This window comes from Lipotes vexillifer, unplaced genomic scaffold (genome assembly GCF_000442215.2).
Source record: "Lipotes vexillifer unplaced genomic scaffold, Lipotes_vexillifer_v1.1 scaffold759, whole genome shotgun sequence".
NCBI lineage: Eukaryota > Metazoa > Chordata > Mammalia > Artiodactyla > Lipotidae > Lipotes > Lipotes vexillifer.
Genome location: NW_006790410.1, coordinates 1,816,416 through 1,833,549, shown reverse-complemented (window position 1 = coordinate 1,833,549; position 17,134 = coordinate 1,816,416). Strand labels below are relative to the sequence as shown.

General features: G+C 50.6%; 1 protein-coding gene across 1 annotated transcript in view; it reads right to left on the bottom strand.

The window, feature by feature from the left end:
* Positions 1-878: 878 nt before the first annotated feature.
* The window catches only part of TNS3 (tensin 3), a 187,763-nt gene continuing 171,507 nt past the window's right edge, over positions 879-17,134 (bottom strand). Inside the window, exons 25-31 of the mRNA XM_007463691.1 lie at positions 16,278-16,373; positions 15,470-15,547; positions 14,231-14,308; positions 5,289-5,457; positions 3,025-3,093; positions 2,904-2,930; positions 879-1,023 (exon numbers count right to left, since the gene is read on the bottom strand). Of these exons, the coding sequence (XP_007463753.1) occupies positions 879-1,023; positions 2,904-2,930; positions 3,025-3,093; positions 5,289-5,457; positions 14,231-14,308; positions 15,470-15,547; positions 16,278-16,373 (662 nt within the window). The remainder of the gene's footprint in view (positions 1,024-2,903; positions 2,931-3,024; positions 3,094-5,288; positions 5,458-14,230; positions 14,309-15,469; positions 15,548-16,277; positions 16,374-17,134) is intronic.

The following is a 17,134-nucleotide window of genomic DNA, read 5'->3' as shown; positions in this document are numbered from 1 at the left end:
TTCGGGAAGGCCGCTTGAGGCAAAGCCAGCTTTCGGCAGCCGCCCGCAGGCAACGACGGCCCATGGAGCGGTCAACGGAGTCCGCACCACCCGTCTTGGTGCATCCGACACGGGGACAGAGGCTCCTCCCAGAGCCCCGGCTCGGCAGGCGGCAGCATTTGGACACCAGTACAGCACAGCAATGGCAAACTGTTCTCATAAATAACTTGGCATTAAGTAAAACATAAATTACATGGAAATGGGGTTTTACTCCTATCTTCTCACTTTCCCCTCTCACGGCCCAGGGTGCCATTCAGCCGAGGCATGTGAGCAGAGGCGGGGAGCCGTCCCCACGCTCAAGCTCTGGCCTCACAATGACCGTACGACCTCCCTCGTCCTCACCGCCCATCACGTCGTCCCCTTGTCCACGATGCCCCAGTGCCCCGGGAGAGCCTGACCCGCATAAACCTTCATCCAACATGCATCCCCTTCTCAGGTTAATCAGCAACTCTGTCATGGGAGGACAGAGGCCCTGAGGTGCCCGCTGGACGGGAGCCCACTGACATGGCAGTGGCAAAGCACAGCCGGTCACTCAGGGCCACCGAGGAGCGGGCGGGCTCCCCTCCTTCCCACACACACCAGAGTTCGAGAAACACGGGTACCCACGTCTCCTTGCATGGTCCTCTCCTACATGGGGCCCGGGCGGGCACACCCGATGCCCAACTTCCTCCACCTGGAAAGCACTGGGCTACAGAAATGCGTCCATGAGCAGTGGCTCTCAGCTAAGGCCAGCTGGTGGCAGGGTTGTTTGTTTGTAAGCCTGGAGGAACCCCTTTCCCTCCTGGGCCTGGAACGTTAGGGTCACACAGGCCCTTCTGGAGTCTCCAGGCTGTGGAGGCTCAAATCTTCTTAGGGGAGCCGATCATGACCTTGGACACGAAGTTGACGATGGCACTGGCCGGCTGCTCGGGGTCATGCTCTGCAAACAGGTGGCACACGTTGTCTGTGGCGCTGCCCTGCTTCCGGGCCACAAATCCAAAGACTCTGCAAAAGGAAAGCCGGGTCAGCGTGCCAGCCAAGTCCTGTCCACCCCACAGGATACAAACCTCTGCTTCCTGTCGCACCACCGCCACCTCTAACCTCTGCTTCTCCAAAATCTCAGGGGCCGAGTCCCCTGCCGGACACCTCCAGACGCAGGTCTGCGTCCTCTCCGCCTCGCAGACCCTGCACGGAGGATGCTGTGCCCAGACCTCACAAGGGAGGAACCTGATGGGCAGGACTGAGGAGTGCCAGTCACATGTCTGGGACCTGAACCAAAGCCGCTGCTCCAACCTGGCCAGAACCCTCCTATTCTGCCAGCTCCTGAGCTCCACTCTCGAGTCTCTGATCGGGAGGACCCTGGCTCTACCTCAGGAGCCACCTACTCCCTGTTCACACCATCAGAGCAGACGGGCACACAAAACTCCAGGTGCCAGCAGCCCAGCCTCAGTTCCTGGGGTGCTGGGGGCTCTCCCTGGATGCCCACGATCCCACCCACTGGGGCCAGAGGATGGGAGGTTAAAAACACGCCAGGGGCTCCCTTCTCCGGCCTCATACCCCTGAGTTACAAACTGCGTGCAGGTGAGGAAACTCTTTAAAAGCACAGAACAGGGCTTCCCTGGTGGCGCGGTGGTTGAGAGTCCGCCTGCCGATGCAGGGGAGGCGGGGTCGGGCCCCCGCATACCCCTGAGTTACAAACTGCGTGCAGGTGAGGAAACTCTTTAAAAGCACAGAACAGGGCTTCCCTGGTGGCGCGGTGGTTGAGAGTCCGCCTGCCGATGCAGGGGAGGCGGGTTCGTGCCCCGGTCCGGGAAGATCCCACGTGCCGCCGAGCGGCTGGGCCCGTGAGCCATGGCCGCTGAGCCTGCGCGTCCGGAGCCTGTGCTCCGCAGCGGGAGAGGCCACGACAGTGACAGGCCCGCGTACCGCAAAACAAACAAACAAAGGCACGGAACAATCTAATATTTTTCTTAGAAGAATTGAAGGCTTTATCTGAATAAGCTTTCAGGAGCCGCAAACTTAACACAATAACTACCATTTTCCAAATCCAAATCCCTGGACTTGGATAATGGTAGTTTTCCCTTATCTGAGGTCTTTCTTCTCCTTCTCAGAACAATGAAGAATTTTTCTGTATGAGCTGAGTGGCTTCCACAGCACGGGAGGGACTGGCTGACGGCACTCAAGTGACCCCCCCCTGGGGCCACACACTCCACAGGGCTGGGATCGCCGTGGGCCCTGTGAGCCAGAGCGGCCGGGGGGCTCCGACTACTTTATCACATGCCAAGACAAACGGCAAACGTGAAATTGGAATCCTGGGATTGGACCCCTGCAGTTAGACATTTGTGGTAATCAAATTTAGGTGACGCGGAGGACGCCCACCTGTGGGAATGCAGACTGCTCTGGAGGGTTCCGAGGCTGCGTGGCCACCGCAGAGCCTGGGCCAGGGCAGAGCCATGCTCCCTCTGGGCTGGGATACAGTGACGCCCGCTGCACTCACACAGTGCCCCCTTCCAACACCCCAGCCTCAGCGCTGCTGCAGGCTATACCCCTCCTCAATGGCCAGAAACGCTGTGCAATCTCTTCACGCTATTTATACCATATTTTATGGGTCATAGGTAAGTATTGCTCATTCAGAGAAGAGCAAGCAGAAAAGTTAACCCTTCGCAGGCCCTTTCTGCATAAAGAGAACACTTTCATTTTTGTTTAATGCCAAACGCACTAACACAACATTGTAAATCTATACTCCAATAAAATTTTTTTTAAAAAGGCCAAACCCAAACCCATCGGCATCATTTAGTCATTTTCCTCTTTGGAAATCTGGGGCAGAATTCAGCTTTGGAGGCAAGCGTCTACTAAGAAAGAATGAAGACAGGCTGGCAACATACCTTGAGCAAGGGCCGTCTGTGATCCACCTTGCAAATTACAGAATAAGAGAAGAGTCACGTTAATTTCTTTATTAACTTAAAAAGCAAAGGAAGCACATTAGTACAGATACAGATGGCTTACTTCCTGTCTTGTGGATCCAGCGCACAGAAGATCACGCCGCTCACGGGGTAGTGCCTCCGAAAGAAGAGCCTGCCGGGACACGGGAGAGGGAGAGCCCATTACTGGGGCTTTGCAGTGACAATGCTGCCCTGGGCAGACCCCCAGGAGGAGGTTCGGCGGGGCAGAAGCCTATTTTATGCTTTTACTGGTGGTCTGGAGAGAAGAGCAGAGTGTACGTTTGTTAGAAATCAGCAGACCTACGAAGCTGGGCAGAGTGGTTCCGGGGAAAGTGGGCACTAGGAAAGGAGTGCGTCTCGGGGTAAAGGGAAGCACCTTGCAGAGTGAAATGGAGAAACTGCCAGCCGAGTGGAGGACGGGACCAAGCTGAGTGAGGCCCAACCTTCCCCTCGTCCCAGGAAAACACCAACTGTCTACAGCCCTCGCAGCTGCCTGTGAAGAGGGGGTCTGGTACAGACCACCACTCTCCCAGGACAGGAGCCAAGTCAGCCCCAACGAGGCATCTGACGGCATGTTGTAAACTGTCAAGGGCCGTGCACGTGAAACGCACTGGGAGGTGCTACGACCGCCGGGCCAGCACAGCCGCTGGGGGACCCACCAGAGGACTCCTCTGTCCTCGGTCCTGGCTCCTGTCACTTGTCCTTTGTTTCACTGCCAGGCCTCCCCGCTCCTCTGAGCATGGCCTGCCCTGTGTGCCCCACTCCAGCTGGGCAAGCGCCCTCTCCTCTTGGGGTAGGTGGTATCCCCAGAGGCTGGTGGCTTTGATCTGGGCAAGGAGAAAGCTCATCAGGAGAAGGAAAGAAAGAGGCCAGCGTACAGGAAAGACACAGGCAGAGCCGGGCATCTTTCAGCGGGAACACGGAGGACACAGCCTCTTTTGTGCAGCATCAGCCAGGCTGAATGCACGTTCCGTCTCCTGCAACCGGGAAGATCCTGGGTGCCACGGACGCGGCCCACCCCCATGGTTTTATAAGGACACAGCGAAACTAGAGATACAGAAAAAGCACACAGGTAGCAGGAGAAAATAGAGAGGCTGTGAAGGAAGAAGCCGTGCTTTCCTGCCCGACCCCGTGTCCACGCTTCAGCCGAGCTGTACCGGCACCTGCCCGTGGATATCTCATTCGAGTCACTGACATTCCAAGACGGTTACCTCAGTGCAGCTTGAGAGGCGAGGAAACTGAGTGCATGGCATGAGGAACGTGCCACGTTGGCCCGTCGGGTAAAGCGCGGGGAGCAAGGACCCCAATCGGAGTGGCAGGACCCACGCTGCACCTGACACTCCACACCCGCTTTATCCTGAGAGCAGTGGGTGGGAGCTCTGGGTCAGGGACCCTCCCAAGCCCCCGACTAGCTCTGGAGCAGGGGTCGTGGCAGGAAGAGCTCCAGGGCGCCGGGGTGAGCGCTGCCCCACCGGCTGGTGCGGGGACTGGCCACCTGCCCCTTGAAGCTCCAGCCATCACCTTGCTTTGAGGGTCGCTGACCTGGCTTCCTCATCAATCACAGCAGGCACTTTCCATAACAAATAAACAATAACTGCCTCTGAAATGCCTTGGATCCTGAGGTCAAAGGTTCTGCTCGTGGGAGGAACACGCTTGCCGTTGTTCTGTCCACGCACCTGACCCTGCTCTGTGCTCACCTGGAAACTGAAACAGCATCTACTTCTAGATGTTCAAATGTTATTAACTAAGATATAACAATATACAATATCTAGATGTTAGTTAATAATTAACATTAATTATTCTTATATACTATATTATTATTACATAATAATTAACATTATCTAGATACTGAAATAATATGTATCAAGGTCACACTCTCACCTGAAATGGGATGACCAATGATACAGAAGCAAAGATGAGTGGATTCTACCATAGTCTCTGAGTGATTTTACGGAAATGACAAAAGATTTTTGCATTTGCAAATTACACACACACACACACACACACACACACACACACACACGTGTGTGTGTGTGTGTTTGTGTAAGAGATACACAAAGATCCATGTATCTTTTTAAAAATGTTACTGACTTCTAAAAAAACAGCATTTGGGCTTAATGTCAATAGTTTATATGTGTCTCTGGGGACATACAGGACAGCAGGGCCAAGCACAGAGTGACTGGATCATTGATTCGTTCCAGGACCGCTGAGTTTTGCCGGGGTGACCACCGCACGTCCAGGGGCCTGGGCACAGCTGGTGGCAGGTCTTGCCCCAGGTGGGGTCAGAAGCCCCGCCCGCCCCGCAGCCCGGCTGCCAGGCACACTCACTTCCTCTGGTTGTCCGTCAGGGTGATGCCCTGGGCTGACACCTTGAAATGCACGACCGTGGACAAAGGAGGCGGCTCTTGGACCAGGGTGATGCTCAGGGCCTTCTGGATGGCCTGGTGGCCCGTGAGGGACTCCATCTCCACGGAGTTCAGATACCACACGTTGCAAGCTGGAAGACGCAGGGGGAGGCGGCGTTAACGCGTCTGCCAGACACGAGGGCCCCGGGGTTTATGAACAACAATGCACATATGTGTGGCCAGGTATGTCTGAGGCAAACGCCCTTTACCCCTAATGCCAAAGGTGTGGAGTGACCCAGAGATGCACACGCCCCGAGGCCAATGCAGAGAATAACACCCCGTCCCGCCCACCCCCAACACACAACCCCCCCCCCCCACCACCCCGCTCTGGAGCCAAGGAAACTCCTCCCACTGGCCCAGGATGCGTCTCCACCCCTGCGGCATTATTTACACCTGGTGTCCCAAGGGTGGGCTGGAGGCACCCTCCTTAGCCTCAGTGTGGGTCTGGGTGGGATAAGAACCCAACCACACCTGCAGTTAAGGAAACGGCCCCAGAGGGGAGCCCGCAGCCCGGAACCCCAAATATCCACCCTGCACGGAGTTCTGAAAGCAGCAGGCATCCAGAAAGAGCTGCTGTGAACGAATGACTTGCAGTGACTCAGAACACAGTCTGCGCGCAAAGAGCTGGGATGGCTTGTCCTGTCCACATGCTGCCAAGGGGGCCGCGGGTTTGTCCACCGCCATCTCCCCTTGGGGGAAGCAAACAGCTGAGTGTGAACGAGACTTTGTAAACAGACTGATGGTCTTTTGAGCCTGGATCCCTGTAGCTCATGCAGAAGCTAACGTGGGACTTCGAGGCGTGTGACATCTGTGTGACTGTGGGACATTCAGACTCTCCCTCAAGTTCAGTCCTGAAGGAGCTGTGGCTTTGCCTGGCCACCCACCAAGGACGTGTACCCCCAGGAACAGAGCCACTCTTGTTACCCGCTCTGCCAGATGCAGCCTCTGCAAGTGAGTGGGCTGTCTTAACTCCATCTCTAAAGGTCTTTAGATTTTCACTAAACAGAAAAGAAAAAGCTTCCCCCCTTGACTGGAGCAATAAGGTGAGCGCTGTGCCCTCGCCTGCACCATTTCCTTGGGAGAGCCTCCCGGAGGCGCAGCCTCGGACAGGCTCCATCTCCACCGTGAATTCTGAGGCTCAGCAGCAGTCACACCTGTTGGCAGGTGTGCTGCCACAGGCCCACGAAGGTGGGTTAAGAAGAACGGAAATAACGTACAATGTCCCTGGTGTCAAGATGCAGGGCCGCTTATGAGCTGCTAGCCCTCTGTTCTCTCCATGGCCAAGGCGACAATCCACAGCTACTTTTTAAGAAGCTGAGAAGGTCTGAGGATTTGGAAACTTCCACTTCAGTGAGGACACGATGATGGAGAAAGAAAGCAAGGCCTGGGGATCGTGTAACAAATTCATCAGAAAAATGAGGCCCCTCCCTTTACCCTGGATGGGGGCATCAGAAGCGGGCAGGCCAGAGCCCTGCTGACCTGAGCCGGGAGCAGCTACAATCCTCTGATTTGCCGGAAGAGGCCTGAGTGGAAAGGCTGAGTCTTGAGGGAAGGTGGGAGATACCAGAGAACCACCCAAGAAGCAAGCAGCCCCAAAGCCGGGCGACGGTATCTCCTGGAGTGTCACTTCACGGCTCCCAACGCGCCCAGGAGAAATATTGAAACGTGCTGGAAACGCCAGACTTCCCCAAACGCATGTTAACTGAGAGTTTTATCCCAGACACCAACTTCGCTCTATAAAGTTTACTGAACAAGTCACTTTTACTCTCTGAAAGGGCTTCGTATTTCACTCCTATAACTATTAGAATGACATTGCGCCATTAAGCAAAATCTTCAAAGAAGTTCCCAAACACAACAGTTTTCATTTCTCCGAGCTCCACCTAACGTGGCTCATTCATTAGGACACTTACTCTGTGTCAGGCCTCGACTGAACATCTGAGACAGACTATCTCATCACATCTGCACCAGGGTCCTATGAGGAAGATTCTGTTATCATCCCCAATTTACAGATGAGGACACTGAAGTGTAGAGAAATATGCCAGAAGCCTGGCAACTCCCCGGGGGCTTGCTGTGATACCCAACCTTCATGCTGGCTCCTGCGGTGCTGAGGGACCTGGTACCACCAGGTACCAGGCGCCAGGTAGAGAACACGGGCTCAGGAAGAAATTTCGCGTAACATTCCTGAGGATGAGCTGTGAGTTCTTTTTCTTTTTTTTTTTGAGCTGTGAATTTTACTTCGAGACATTCCTCAGCCATAATGATGCCCGTCAGCAACCCCATGTGATTATCCTGACAGAGTGGCATCTTTTAAGCCACTGTCCCTCCTGCACATCTTGAGAGGCAGGGAGAAATCAGAGAGCCCTCCCTGAACGGCTGAGTTGCTGTGGCCACTGCTGCCCTCTCCGCGTCCTCTTGTCCCAGCCGGCAGCACTGCCCCATCTGAGGACGCCGGGCAATGAGACACTCCAGGGAACTGCAGGGCCGGAGGCTGACCTGCACTTCAGCTCCTGTCTGAACTTGAGGGGTCTACTTGTGTCGTCTTGGGAAAGAGAGTGAGTTGGCAAAAGTCTTTAAAATTGCAGTTGCCCAAAGCTTTGACGAAATCAGGTGCTTTTATGAAATGCTCACGTCAACCAGGACAGCCTTTCTGGAAGATGATTCGGCATTATTTATCAGGAGGATCTGAAGACCTGCCTGCGCTCGGTAACCTGCAGGTCCTGCTCCGAGAGGCCCGAGACAGGAAATATTCCATAACCAGCTGAGACAGCTAACCTAGAGGTGAAGATATTTGAGCCCCATACTCATTTGGTGGGAAGTTAGTTGGAAACAAGCTATGTCCAAAAGGACATGGTTAAATGGTTAAATTAGCCCCTCACTGGAATACCAGCTAACCAGCAAACAGTAATCACGAACCCTGTATAGCAACATGGAAAAATGTTAGCGGTTTCTGGGAAAAGCAGAATAAAACTATCGGTGCCATGATGAGACCTATACAATAAAAGGCGTGTGTGCCTATGAACAGTTGGAGGTGTGCCTGGAAAATTTAAGACGGTTTGAGTTTAGGAGGGTGAATATTCTGCCTTTGATTTCATTAGTATTACTATAATGATACTCATGCAGTTACAAAAGAGAAAAAAGAAAATTCTGATCTAGTCACAATGAAATCCCAGAAAATTGGCACGAGCTGAACCTGGAGCGGGCGCACGTCTGCCACGACCCAGACTCCTGCTTCCTTGTAGCAGCACAAATGGCCTTTCGAGAAGGAACAGCCGGCCTGGGGGGCGTCTCCCCCCGACGCAGAGTGGCACTGTCCCTCCTCGCAGCAGAGAGGGGAGCCCTCCCTTCTCCCAAGCACGTCTGGGACAGCTCTGCTGAGCACACGCCAGCCCCTTCCCTCCCCAGCAGAGGACAGGTGGGCCTGCTGTGCTTGTCCCCCGGGGCCTGGCCCAATACGTCCAATTCCACCTGAGGGTGCGTAGCTGTGGTGCGATGCTGTATGGGAAAGCGCCCGTCAAACCCGCGGCGGGAAGCAGAAGTGTTAAGGTCACAGGTTCTCACCCAGTCCTACCGCTGCCAGAAATTCAGGGTCTGAAGGCCACAGTCCAGAACTCAGAAAAAGGAAGTAATGCAGAAAGGTAGCCTCCCAAGTGCTGTCTGTGGTACTGAGAAGTTAGAAGCACGCTAACTGGGCAACCGTAAGGGGTGGAATCAGCCGGTGGACGGTTCCTCAGCCACTGAAAGTGAGACCTAGGCTGTGTTTGCCAAAAACATGGGTAAACCCCTTATGCTAAGGGGGAAAAGGAAAACAGTCAGTGGTTGTACCTGGGTGACAGGTCTGTGGGGAATGCATTTCTCCCTTGCTTTTCTGTGTCTTCCTTTTTTTTTTTTTTTTTTTTTTAAACTGGAAGAATTCCTATTACTTTTATAAAGGAAACATCCTTTACAGTACGGTCCGTTAAAGACACAGCCCTAACGTTTATGGGCTATCGTGTGGGGTCTGGTGCCAGGGCCTTCTGCTACGTTCCACTGTTTCAACAGAACCAGTTAAGAGCTGACACTAAAAACATAAACAGCAATTCTTTTAGAAACTGCAGCAACTCACAACGGCCTCGGTATCAGATGCAAAGGGATTAAACTGAAGAGAACTGAAAGTCTGTGCCGCTCGCTGCCCAACGCTGCAGACACCCCTGAGTGTCAGCGCCTCACCTCCACGCAGAGGACACGGGCCAGGGAATCTCGAGGAGCCCTTGCAGGGCCAGGGGTCTGGGATTCTAAGTGAATTCAGACAACAAATGAAACTTAGTTTAAGGGGAGAAAGAACCACTCAGTTTCCTAAAGGTGGTCAGAGACCGGACAGCCTGATCACCTTCCCACCACCGTCACTCTGCACTTTTCGAACCAACAGCTAGGACCCAGCACTCTCTGCAGCATCCTCACTTTTCCAGCTGCATATCCGTGTCCTGACTCGATTCCTTGCCTTGTCAGCCATGAAGGTAGCTGGATGGAAATTTAAACCTTTTGATGTGTTCTAGAAACAAGAGACTTTAAAAGGACCTAAGCCCAAGGCAGTCATAATTTAACCCCCAGACATAAATGCCCAATCAGATGATTAAATAAGACCTCCAGGTTCTGCGTGAAGTCCTGTCCCTGGGAGGTTCACCCTTTAAAAAAAGCAAAGCTTTCAGAGTTACTGATATGTGCCATAGATTATCTGAAAAGATGATAGAGTGTAACTAAAAATTATAAGCCACAGCAGAAGAAAAAGCTTTAATACCTAAAAATAAAGGCTATTATAGTTCCATTATGATCAACTAATTCATTGATTCATTTCCTAATTCAACATGCTTTGGGAAAATGTTAGGTAACAAGGAAGCTTACGGAGAAACATGAAATGCTGCTTGTAATGAGATGATAGTGAACCAAAGTGCAGAACCCAGAGGCGTATGTGCCCCAGTGCTAACTGCCTGGGATGGGTGAGCAGGGCTTTAACCCTGAGACACCAGGTGGTGCCCCGACGGAGGCCCAGGCTCTGCCAGCCTCGCAGGGCACGTACTCTGGAAGGGTTTGCTGCCATCATTCTGGAGCACTTTTCTTGAATGAGGTTGATACATGAGTTGCAATTTAAAAATCATTAATGACATGCTTTAAAATTTTTAAATACATTTTTTAAAAGGTGCAGTTGAAACAAACATGTCAATCGGAGCAGACCTGATTTCACAGCCCACCTCCAAGGTCAAGTGCATGGGTGAGCAGTTCACCAGCAAGGCCTGCAGCGAAGTCCAGCATGTTCCCTGCAACTTTGCTGGGACCCAGAGACATGGGGACAAAGCTGCTGCCTTAACATAAGGTAGCAATGAGCCCTAGTGGGCTCCAGGGACCCCCTGAAACAACCTGCGGGCTGTGAGCTCATGGTCTTTGGCATGGGAACAATGCCTCGCAAAGCTGCTGTGGGACCAGCCTTTTCAATCGTGTCTGCGTAGGAAAAGGATGAGGCCACTGCACAGCAAAGGCCACTCCTCTTGGGACAATAAAAGTGTTTTCACACGAAAGCAGAGTGGCAGGAGCACAACTACAGCTTACGTGACCATGTTACAGTTCCCAAGGCATTTTCAACATCCTATTCAACTGGTCCTGCAGCCACTGTGTCGGGGAGAGATTATTATGATTATGTTGAGGTCTTCACGGCTAAGTGACCTGCCAGAGGCTGAGCCCCAAGTGGCAGGGCCTGGACTGGAACCCAGACTGGATACAGGCAGACGCTTCCTTTTGAGGCTTCAAGTTCTAGCACGCTTGCTATCTTGGACAAACTCCTGTCACCTTTGTTCTGGCCACGGATAACTTATCCTTTAAGGATAGTCTATGAACATAGAGTTCAACACTAAAAAAAAATTCCTTTTGAAAACAGAGGGATTTTACTTTAGCTGGGTAACAGAGTCAGTGACGTATAGTTTTACAGAGAAAAACTGCACAGACGAATAATGCAAATTGTACAGAGGAAGCAACAAGAAAATACCTGTATCTGCATATTCCTTCATTACGGAGTCACAGCTATAAAGTACTCTACAGACATGAGGCACAGAGAGAAGTATTCCTAGTCAGTCCTCCTGCAGACTCAGAGAATCCCTCTCCAACATTTCTGAGAGTAAATGTCTACCTTGAATGAAAAACCTCCAGTGCGGGAACTCAAGGTTTGGAGCCAGTGGGCCCCATAATTCTCTCCAGCTGTGTCCCTCCCTCACAGCCACACACCCACAAGAGCCCTGTGGTCTCTGGCTTGTCCACAACCCTCTTAAGCTGGGGTCACTAGGACTGCATCTAATGCTGCCAAAATGACCTGGCCCGAAACTAATAAGCTATTACAGCAAGGTTGCAGGATACAAAGTGAATACACAAGTCAATCACTTCCCTATATAAAAGCAGAGAACAAGTGAAATTTGTAGTTAAAAACACAATCCCATTTAGATTAGCACCCCCAAAATGAAATACTTAGGTAGGAATCTAATACAATATGTATAAGATCTATATGAGGAAAATTACAAAACTCCCACTAATAAAATCAAAGAAGTAAATAAACTAAGTATTCCACATTCACGAACAGGAAGACTCAATATATAATTACGATGTCAGTTCTTCCCAACTTGATCTGTAGATTCAATGAAATCTCAATCCAAATTCCAGCAACTTACTTTGTGGATATCAACAAACTAACTCGAAAGCTTATATGGAGAACAAAAGACCCAGGGCAGCCAACACGACACTGAAGCAGAAGAACCAAGTCAGAGGACTGACACTACTCGGCTTCAAGACTTACTATAAAGTGACAGTAATCAAGACGGTGTGGTGTTGGTGAAATAATAGGCAAATAGATGAATGGAACAGAATAGAAAGCCCAGAAATAGACCCATGTAAATAGTCAATGGATCTTTGACAAAGGGACAAAGGAGATACAGTATTTTGCAGAAACAGTCTTTTCCACAAATGGTGCTGGAACAACTGGACATCCACGTGTGAAAAAAAAACTAGACACGACCTTAAACCCGTCACAAAAATTAACTCAAAAGAGAATGGATATAAACGTGAAATGCAAAACTATAAAACTCTTAGGAAAAAATTTGGATGACCTTGGGTTTGGTGATAACTTTTTAGATACAATACAAAAGACATGGTCCATGAAAGGAAGTATTGATAAACTGGATTTCATTAAAATAAAAAATCTTTTGCTCTGAGAGACACTGTCAAGAGAATGAGAAGACAAGCCACATCCTGGGAGAAAGTACGTGCAAAAGACAAATCTCACACAGAACTGTTATCCAAAATATACAAAGACCTCTTAAAATTTAGCAAGAAGAAAACAAACTATCCTATTGAAAATGGACAAACAACCTTAACAGACACCTTGCCAAAGAAGAAATGCATACGGCAAACAAGCACACGAAAAGATGCTCCACGTCATATGTCATCAGGAAAATGCAAATTAAAACAACAAGATACCACTAAACACCTATTCTGAATGGCCAAAATCCAGAACACTGAAAGCACCAACTGCTGGTAGGATATGGGGAAGCAGGAAGTCTCATGCATCGCTGGTGGGAATGCAAAATGGTGCGGCCACTTTGGAAGACAGTCTGATGGTTTCTTACAAAATAAGCATACTCTTACCATGTGATCCAGCAATTGTGCTCCTTGGTATTTACCCAGAGGAACTGACAATTACGTCCGCCCTGAAACCTGCATGTGGATGTTTATAGCGGTTTTATTCATAATTACAAAATGTATAAACACTCGAGATGTCCTTCAGTGGGTGAACGGATAAACAAACTGTGGTACATCCAGACAATGGAATATTATTCAGCACTAAAAGGAAACAGCTCTCAGACCATAAAAAGACATGGAGGAATCTTCAAGGCATACTACTAAGTGAAAGAATCCAATCTGAAAAGGCTATGTATACTGTATGATTCTAATCATATAACGTTCTGGAAAAGCAAAACCACGGAGACAATAAAAGGATCAGTGGTTGCCAGGAGTTAGGGAGGAGGGATGAATAGGTGGAGCATGGAGGATTTTTAGGACATTGAAACTATTCTGTGTGATACTATAACGGTGGATACATGTCATCAAACGTTTGTCCAGACCCACAGACACTGAAACTATTCTGTGTGATACTATAACGGTGGATACATGTCATCAAACGTTTGTCCAGACCCACGGACACTGAAACTATTCTGTGTGATGCTATAACGGTGGATACATGTCATCAAACGTTTGTCCAGACCCGTGGAATATACACCAAGAGTGAACAGTAATGTAAACTATGGACTCCGGGTGACCATGATGTGTCCATGTAGGTTCATCAACTGTAGCAAATGTCCCACTGATGGGGGATGTAATGAGGGAGACTGCGCATGTGTAGGGGCAGGGCTATATGGGAACTCTCTGCACCTTCCTCTCAATTTTGCTGTGAGCCTAAAACTGCACTAAAAACTAAAGTCTAGTAATAAGAAAAGTGCCCCGGGGAGCTCGCTGTCTGGGGATCTGTGTCACCCTGGGTCAAACTGCAGACTCATTGATCTCTTTAACATTTCCAGCTGGAGGGGCAGGTCGCCCACATTCTCCCAAATGAAACACAGGCTGTGACATTTACTCCACTGAATTTGGTCATCTTTGGCCTGCGGAGTCCTGGCCCTGCTGCAAGGACACTTGCGAAGCCCCACCCAGCCCAGCCCTGTGGCAGTTTCTACAGAAGGAAACCTCCTCTGACACAGTAAGGAAAGGAACCCAGACCGAGGTAAGAAAAGAAGCTGTGTCACTGAGCCCATCTCTGCCCAGGAACCTGGAGGAACGGAAAACGCAGCGGGGACTGACCTGCCCCCTGCTTCAGCAGCTCGGCTGCAGAGTTGGCGGCCGTTTGCGGAGAACTTTCGGCTCTTTCCTCCAACGGGTCTGCAGGAAGGAGCGAGAAAACGCAGAAGTGAGTCCACCTCCCAGGCAAAGAATGACCATGACAATGTGGATGCTCACGACTGAGGCCTGGACGGTGATGCACATGCTCTGCAGAGCTGGGCCTTCCTCCTGCAGACAAGAGGCCAGCGCAGAGAACCATCGCCAAGTTCCAAGCAAAAGCTGGGATGGCACAGCCCAGCAAAATAGCTTTCTCACCTCCGAATTAATTTATATGAACAATTACATTTTAAGAGGTAAGTCAGGGCTTCCCTGGTGGCTCAGTAGTTGAGAGTCCGCCTGCCGATGCAGGGGACGCGGGTTCAAGCCCTGGTCTGGGAAGATCCCGCATGCCGCGGAGCGACTAGGCCCGTGCGCCACAACTACTGAGCCTGCGCTCTAGAGCCCGTGAGCCACAACTACTGAGCCTGCGCGTCTGGAGCCTGTGCTCTGCAACAAGAGAGGCCATGATAGTGAGAGGCCCGGGCACCGCGATGAAGAGTGGTCCCCGCTCGCCACAACTAGAGAAAGCCCTTGTACAGAAACGAAGACCCAACACGGCCATAAATAAATAAATAAATAAATAAACAATAAAAATAAAGGAATTCCCTTTAAAAAAAAAAAAGGTGAGTCACATTTGCCTGTATTTTAAATTAATCATGTTTCTGGAATATAATACAATTATGTGAACTTAAGATTGTCTAGGAAAGTGGGGATATGCCTGATCGCCTGCTGTGGGTGCTATTTTTAAAAATCTTTTCACCGTGAATATTTTGAAACAAACACAAAGGTAAAGACAATAGTTTATCCAGCACCTGACGTCAACAATATCGATATTTTGCTGATTTTGTAGAATTATAAAATTTAAATGTAAATGACCTGCAAGGTCTCTGAGTCCAGGCATTTTATAACTTTGAGCTACAGAATCTTGGCTCCAAGGAAACTTTTCACAAAGCCATGACATAAAGACATGACCGGAGGCTGCAGGGCCAGCTGGCCACCTCTTCTTACCTGACCTGGGTGAACTATTCAGGGTTTACCCATAGAGTACGTGATGGCAAGGAAGTTCTGGTCTGATTTTTCTCAAGGAATCTCTTTGGATCCCAACACCCTGCGGGTGACCCCACACAGAGCCAGAGCAGCCCTCAGGCCCCGGCAGCGTACCTCTATCCGGAATGAGCAGTTTGCAGGGCAAAGCCAAGGGCGTGATGGAATGCTGACACACCAAAGCCGTCAGGCTCCCTGTGAAGAGATGAACAGCAAACAGGCGTTAGCACTGCCCTAAATACTGTGCTGCTCAGCCAATTTATCTCCTGAAAGGAGGCTGCTGCAAAGGGTGACCCCTTATAGTTTTAGCACCCAACGTGCTCCATTATTGTGGGAATTTGTGCAAAACTTCAACGAAGCCATAAGTTCAGCAGACGGCAAAGGGGCAGATAAAGGGAACTGCAGATGATTCTCAGCAAAGACACTTCATTACCAATTCACAACAAACAAGTCACACAGTCTGCTGAATCTGAGACAGCTCTCACCGGTACCACCGAATCATCTCTGTAAGGTGATGCTTTGGTTCGCTCAAGCTCTGCCTGTGAGCTCATGCCGTCTTTTGGACATGCCTGCAGGGGCGGGAAGGCTCTCATCTTACAGGGAGCCTGTGCTTCTCTTGTGCCCAGAGGGTGAGGTTACACTCAGGCCCCAACCTTGTCCACCCTTCTCTGCCCGCCTGCCTGGACCGTACCTTGTGGAATCTGCATTTCCAGTCCCAGCACCGTGTATTTTATTTGCTTAGTTTTGAGAAAGCTTTTAAGAAAATTTAATATCCAGTTTATTTTAGAGATGATAACTGAGGAATCTCTGAATGGGGATGAAAAGTAAATGCTCTGCGTGAAGCCCCAGCGGAGCGATGGCAGTGAGCAGAGGCAACGCGTGCTCGTGGGTTCAGAACACCAAGTCAGGCTCTCAAGCCACTTACCAAAATACGGTTCATTGGAGCACCCTTTCAACCGCACTCCTTTTGGGGTGCACTCGATCAAAAAATGCCGAACGAGTTCATTGGCCAAATCTCCAGCTGTGGTAGAGGTTTAAAAGAAAGAGAAGCGAGTTTTAAAACATGAGAGCAGGGGAGGATGAGAGAGAAGGAAGGAGAGTCTGGCCCCCGCAGTAGGTTGGCTGCCAAGAACCACTCTAGGAATGGTAGCTGGGCTGCAGGAAGGCTGGCTGAGCACTGCCCGATGGGCAGCCAGAACCCCCTCCAGTGACTGTGCTTACAGGTGGAGGAGTCCTTAGGAGACGGCCTCAAACACTGCAGAATTCCCAGTGACGGCAATGAGCAGCTAAGAACTGGGAACATGGACCTCCAGCTCCTTTGCCTCCTAAGAGGAGAACTTAGAAAGACACAGACACAGCATGATGCCCAAGAATGAATCACTGGAAAGAGCTGGAAGGGTGCGTCTTCCGGGTAAGATTTAGCCAGGAGTCAGGTACACAAACCCCTCCTGACAGCAAGCCCTCTAATCATATTGCTGCTACACGGACCTGTGTTCATGCCAGCCCACGAGCCCAAAGAGAAAGTGCATCATGAAAAGCCACAGAATGGCAAAATGTCTGATGGTGGAAACGTACTGCACTATGCTAATGAGTCCCGCAGACATTCACATTCACACTGCGCAGTGTTTCCGTCCTGCCTCATTCAGCACCCTCCCTGGGAACGTGTTTCCATGGGAACGTGTCTCCATGGGAACGTGTCTCCATGGGAACGTGTCCCCATGGGAACATGTCTGCCTGCCGTAACTTCTAACATTTCTGATGGCAAGACCTGCTAGAGGTGGG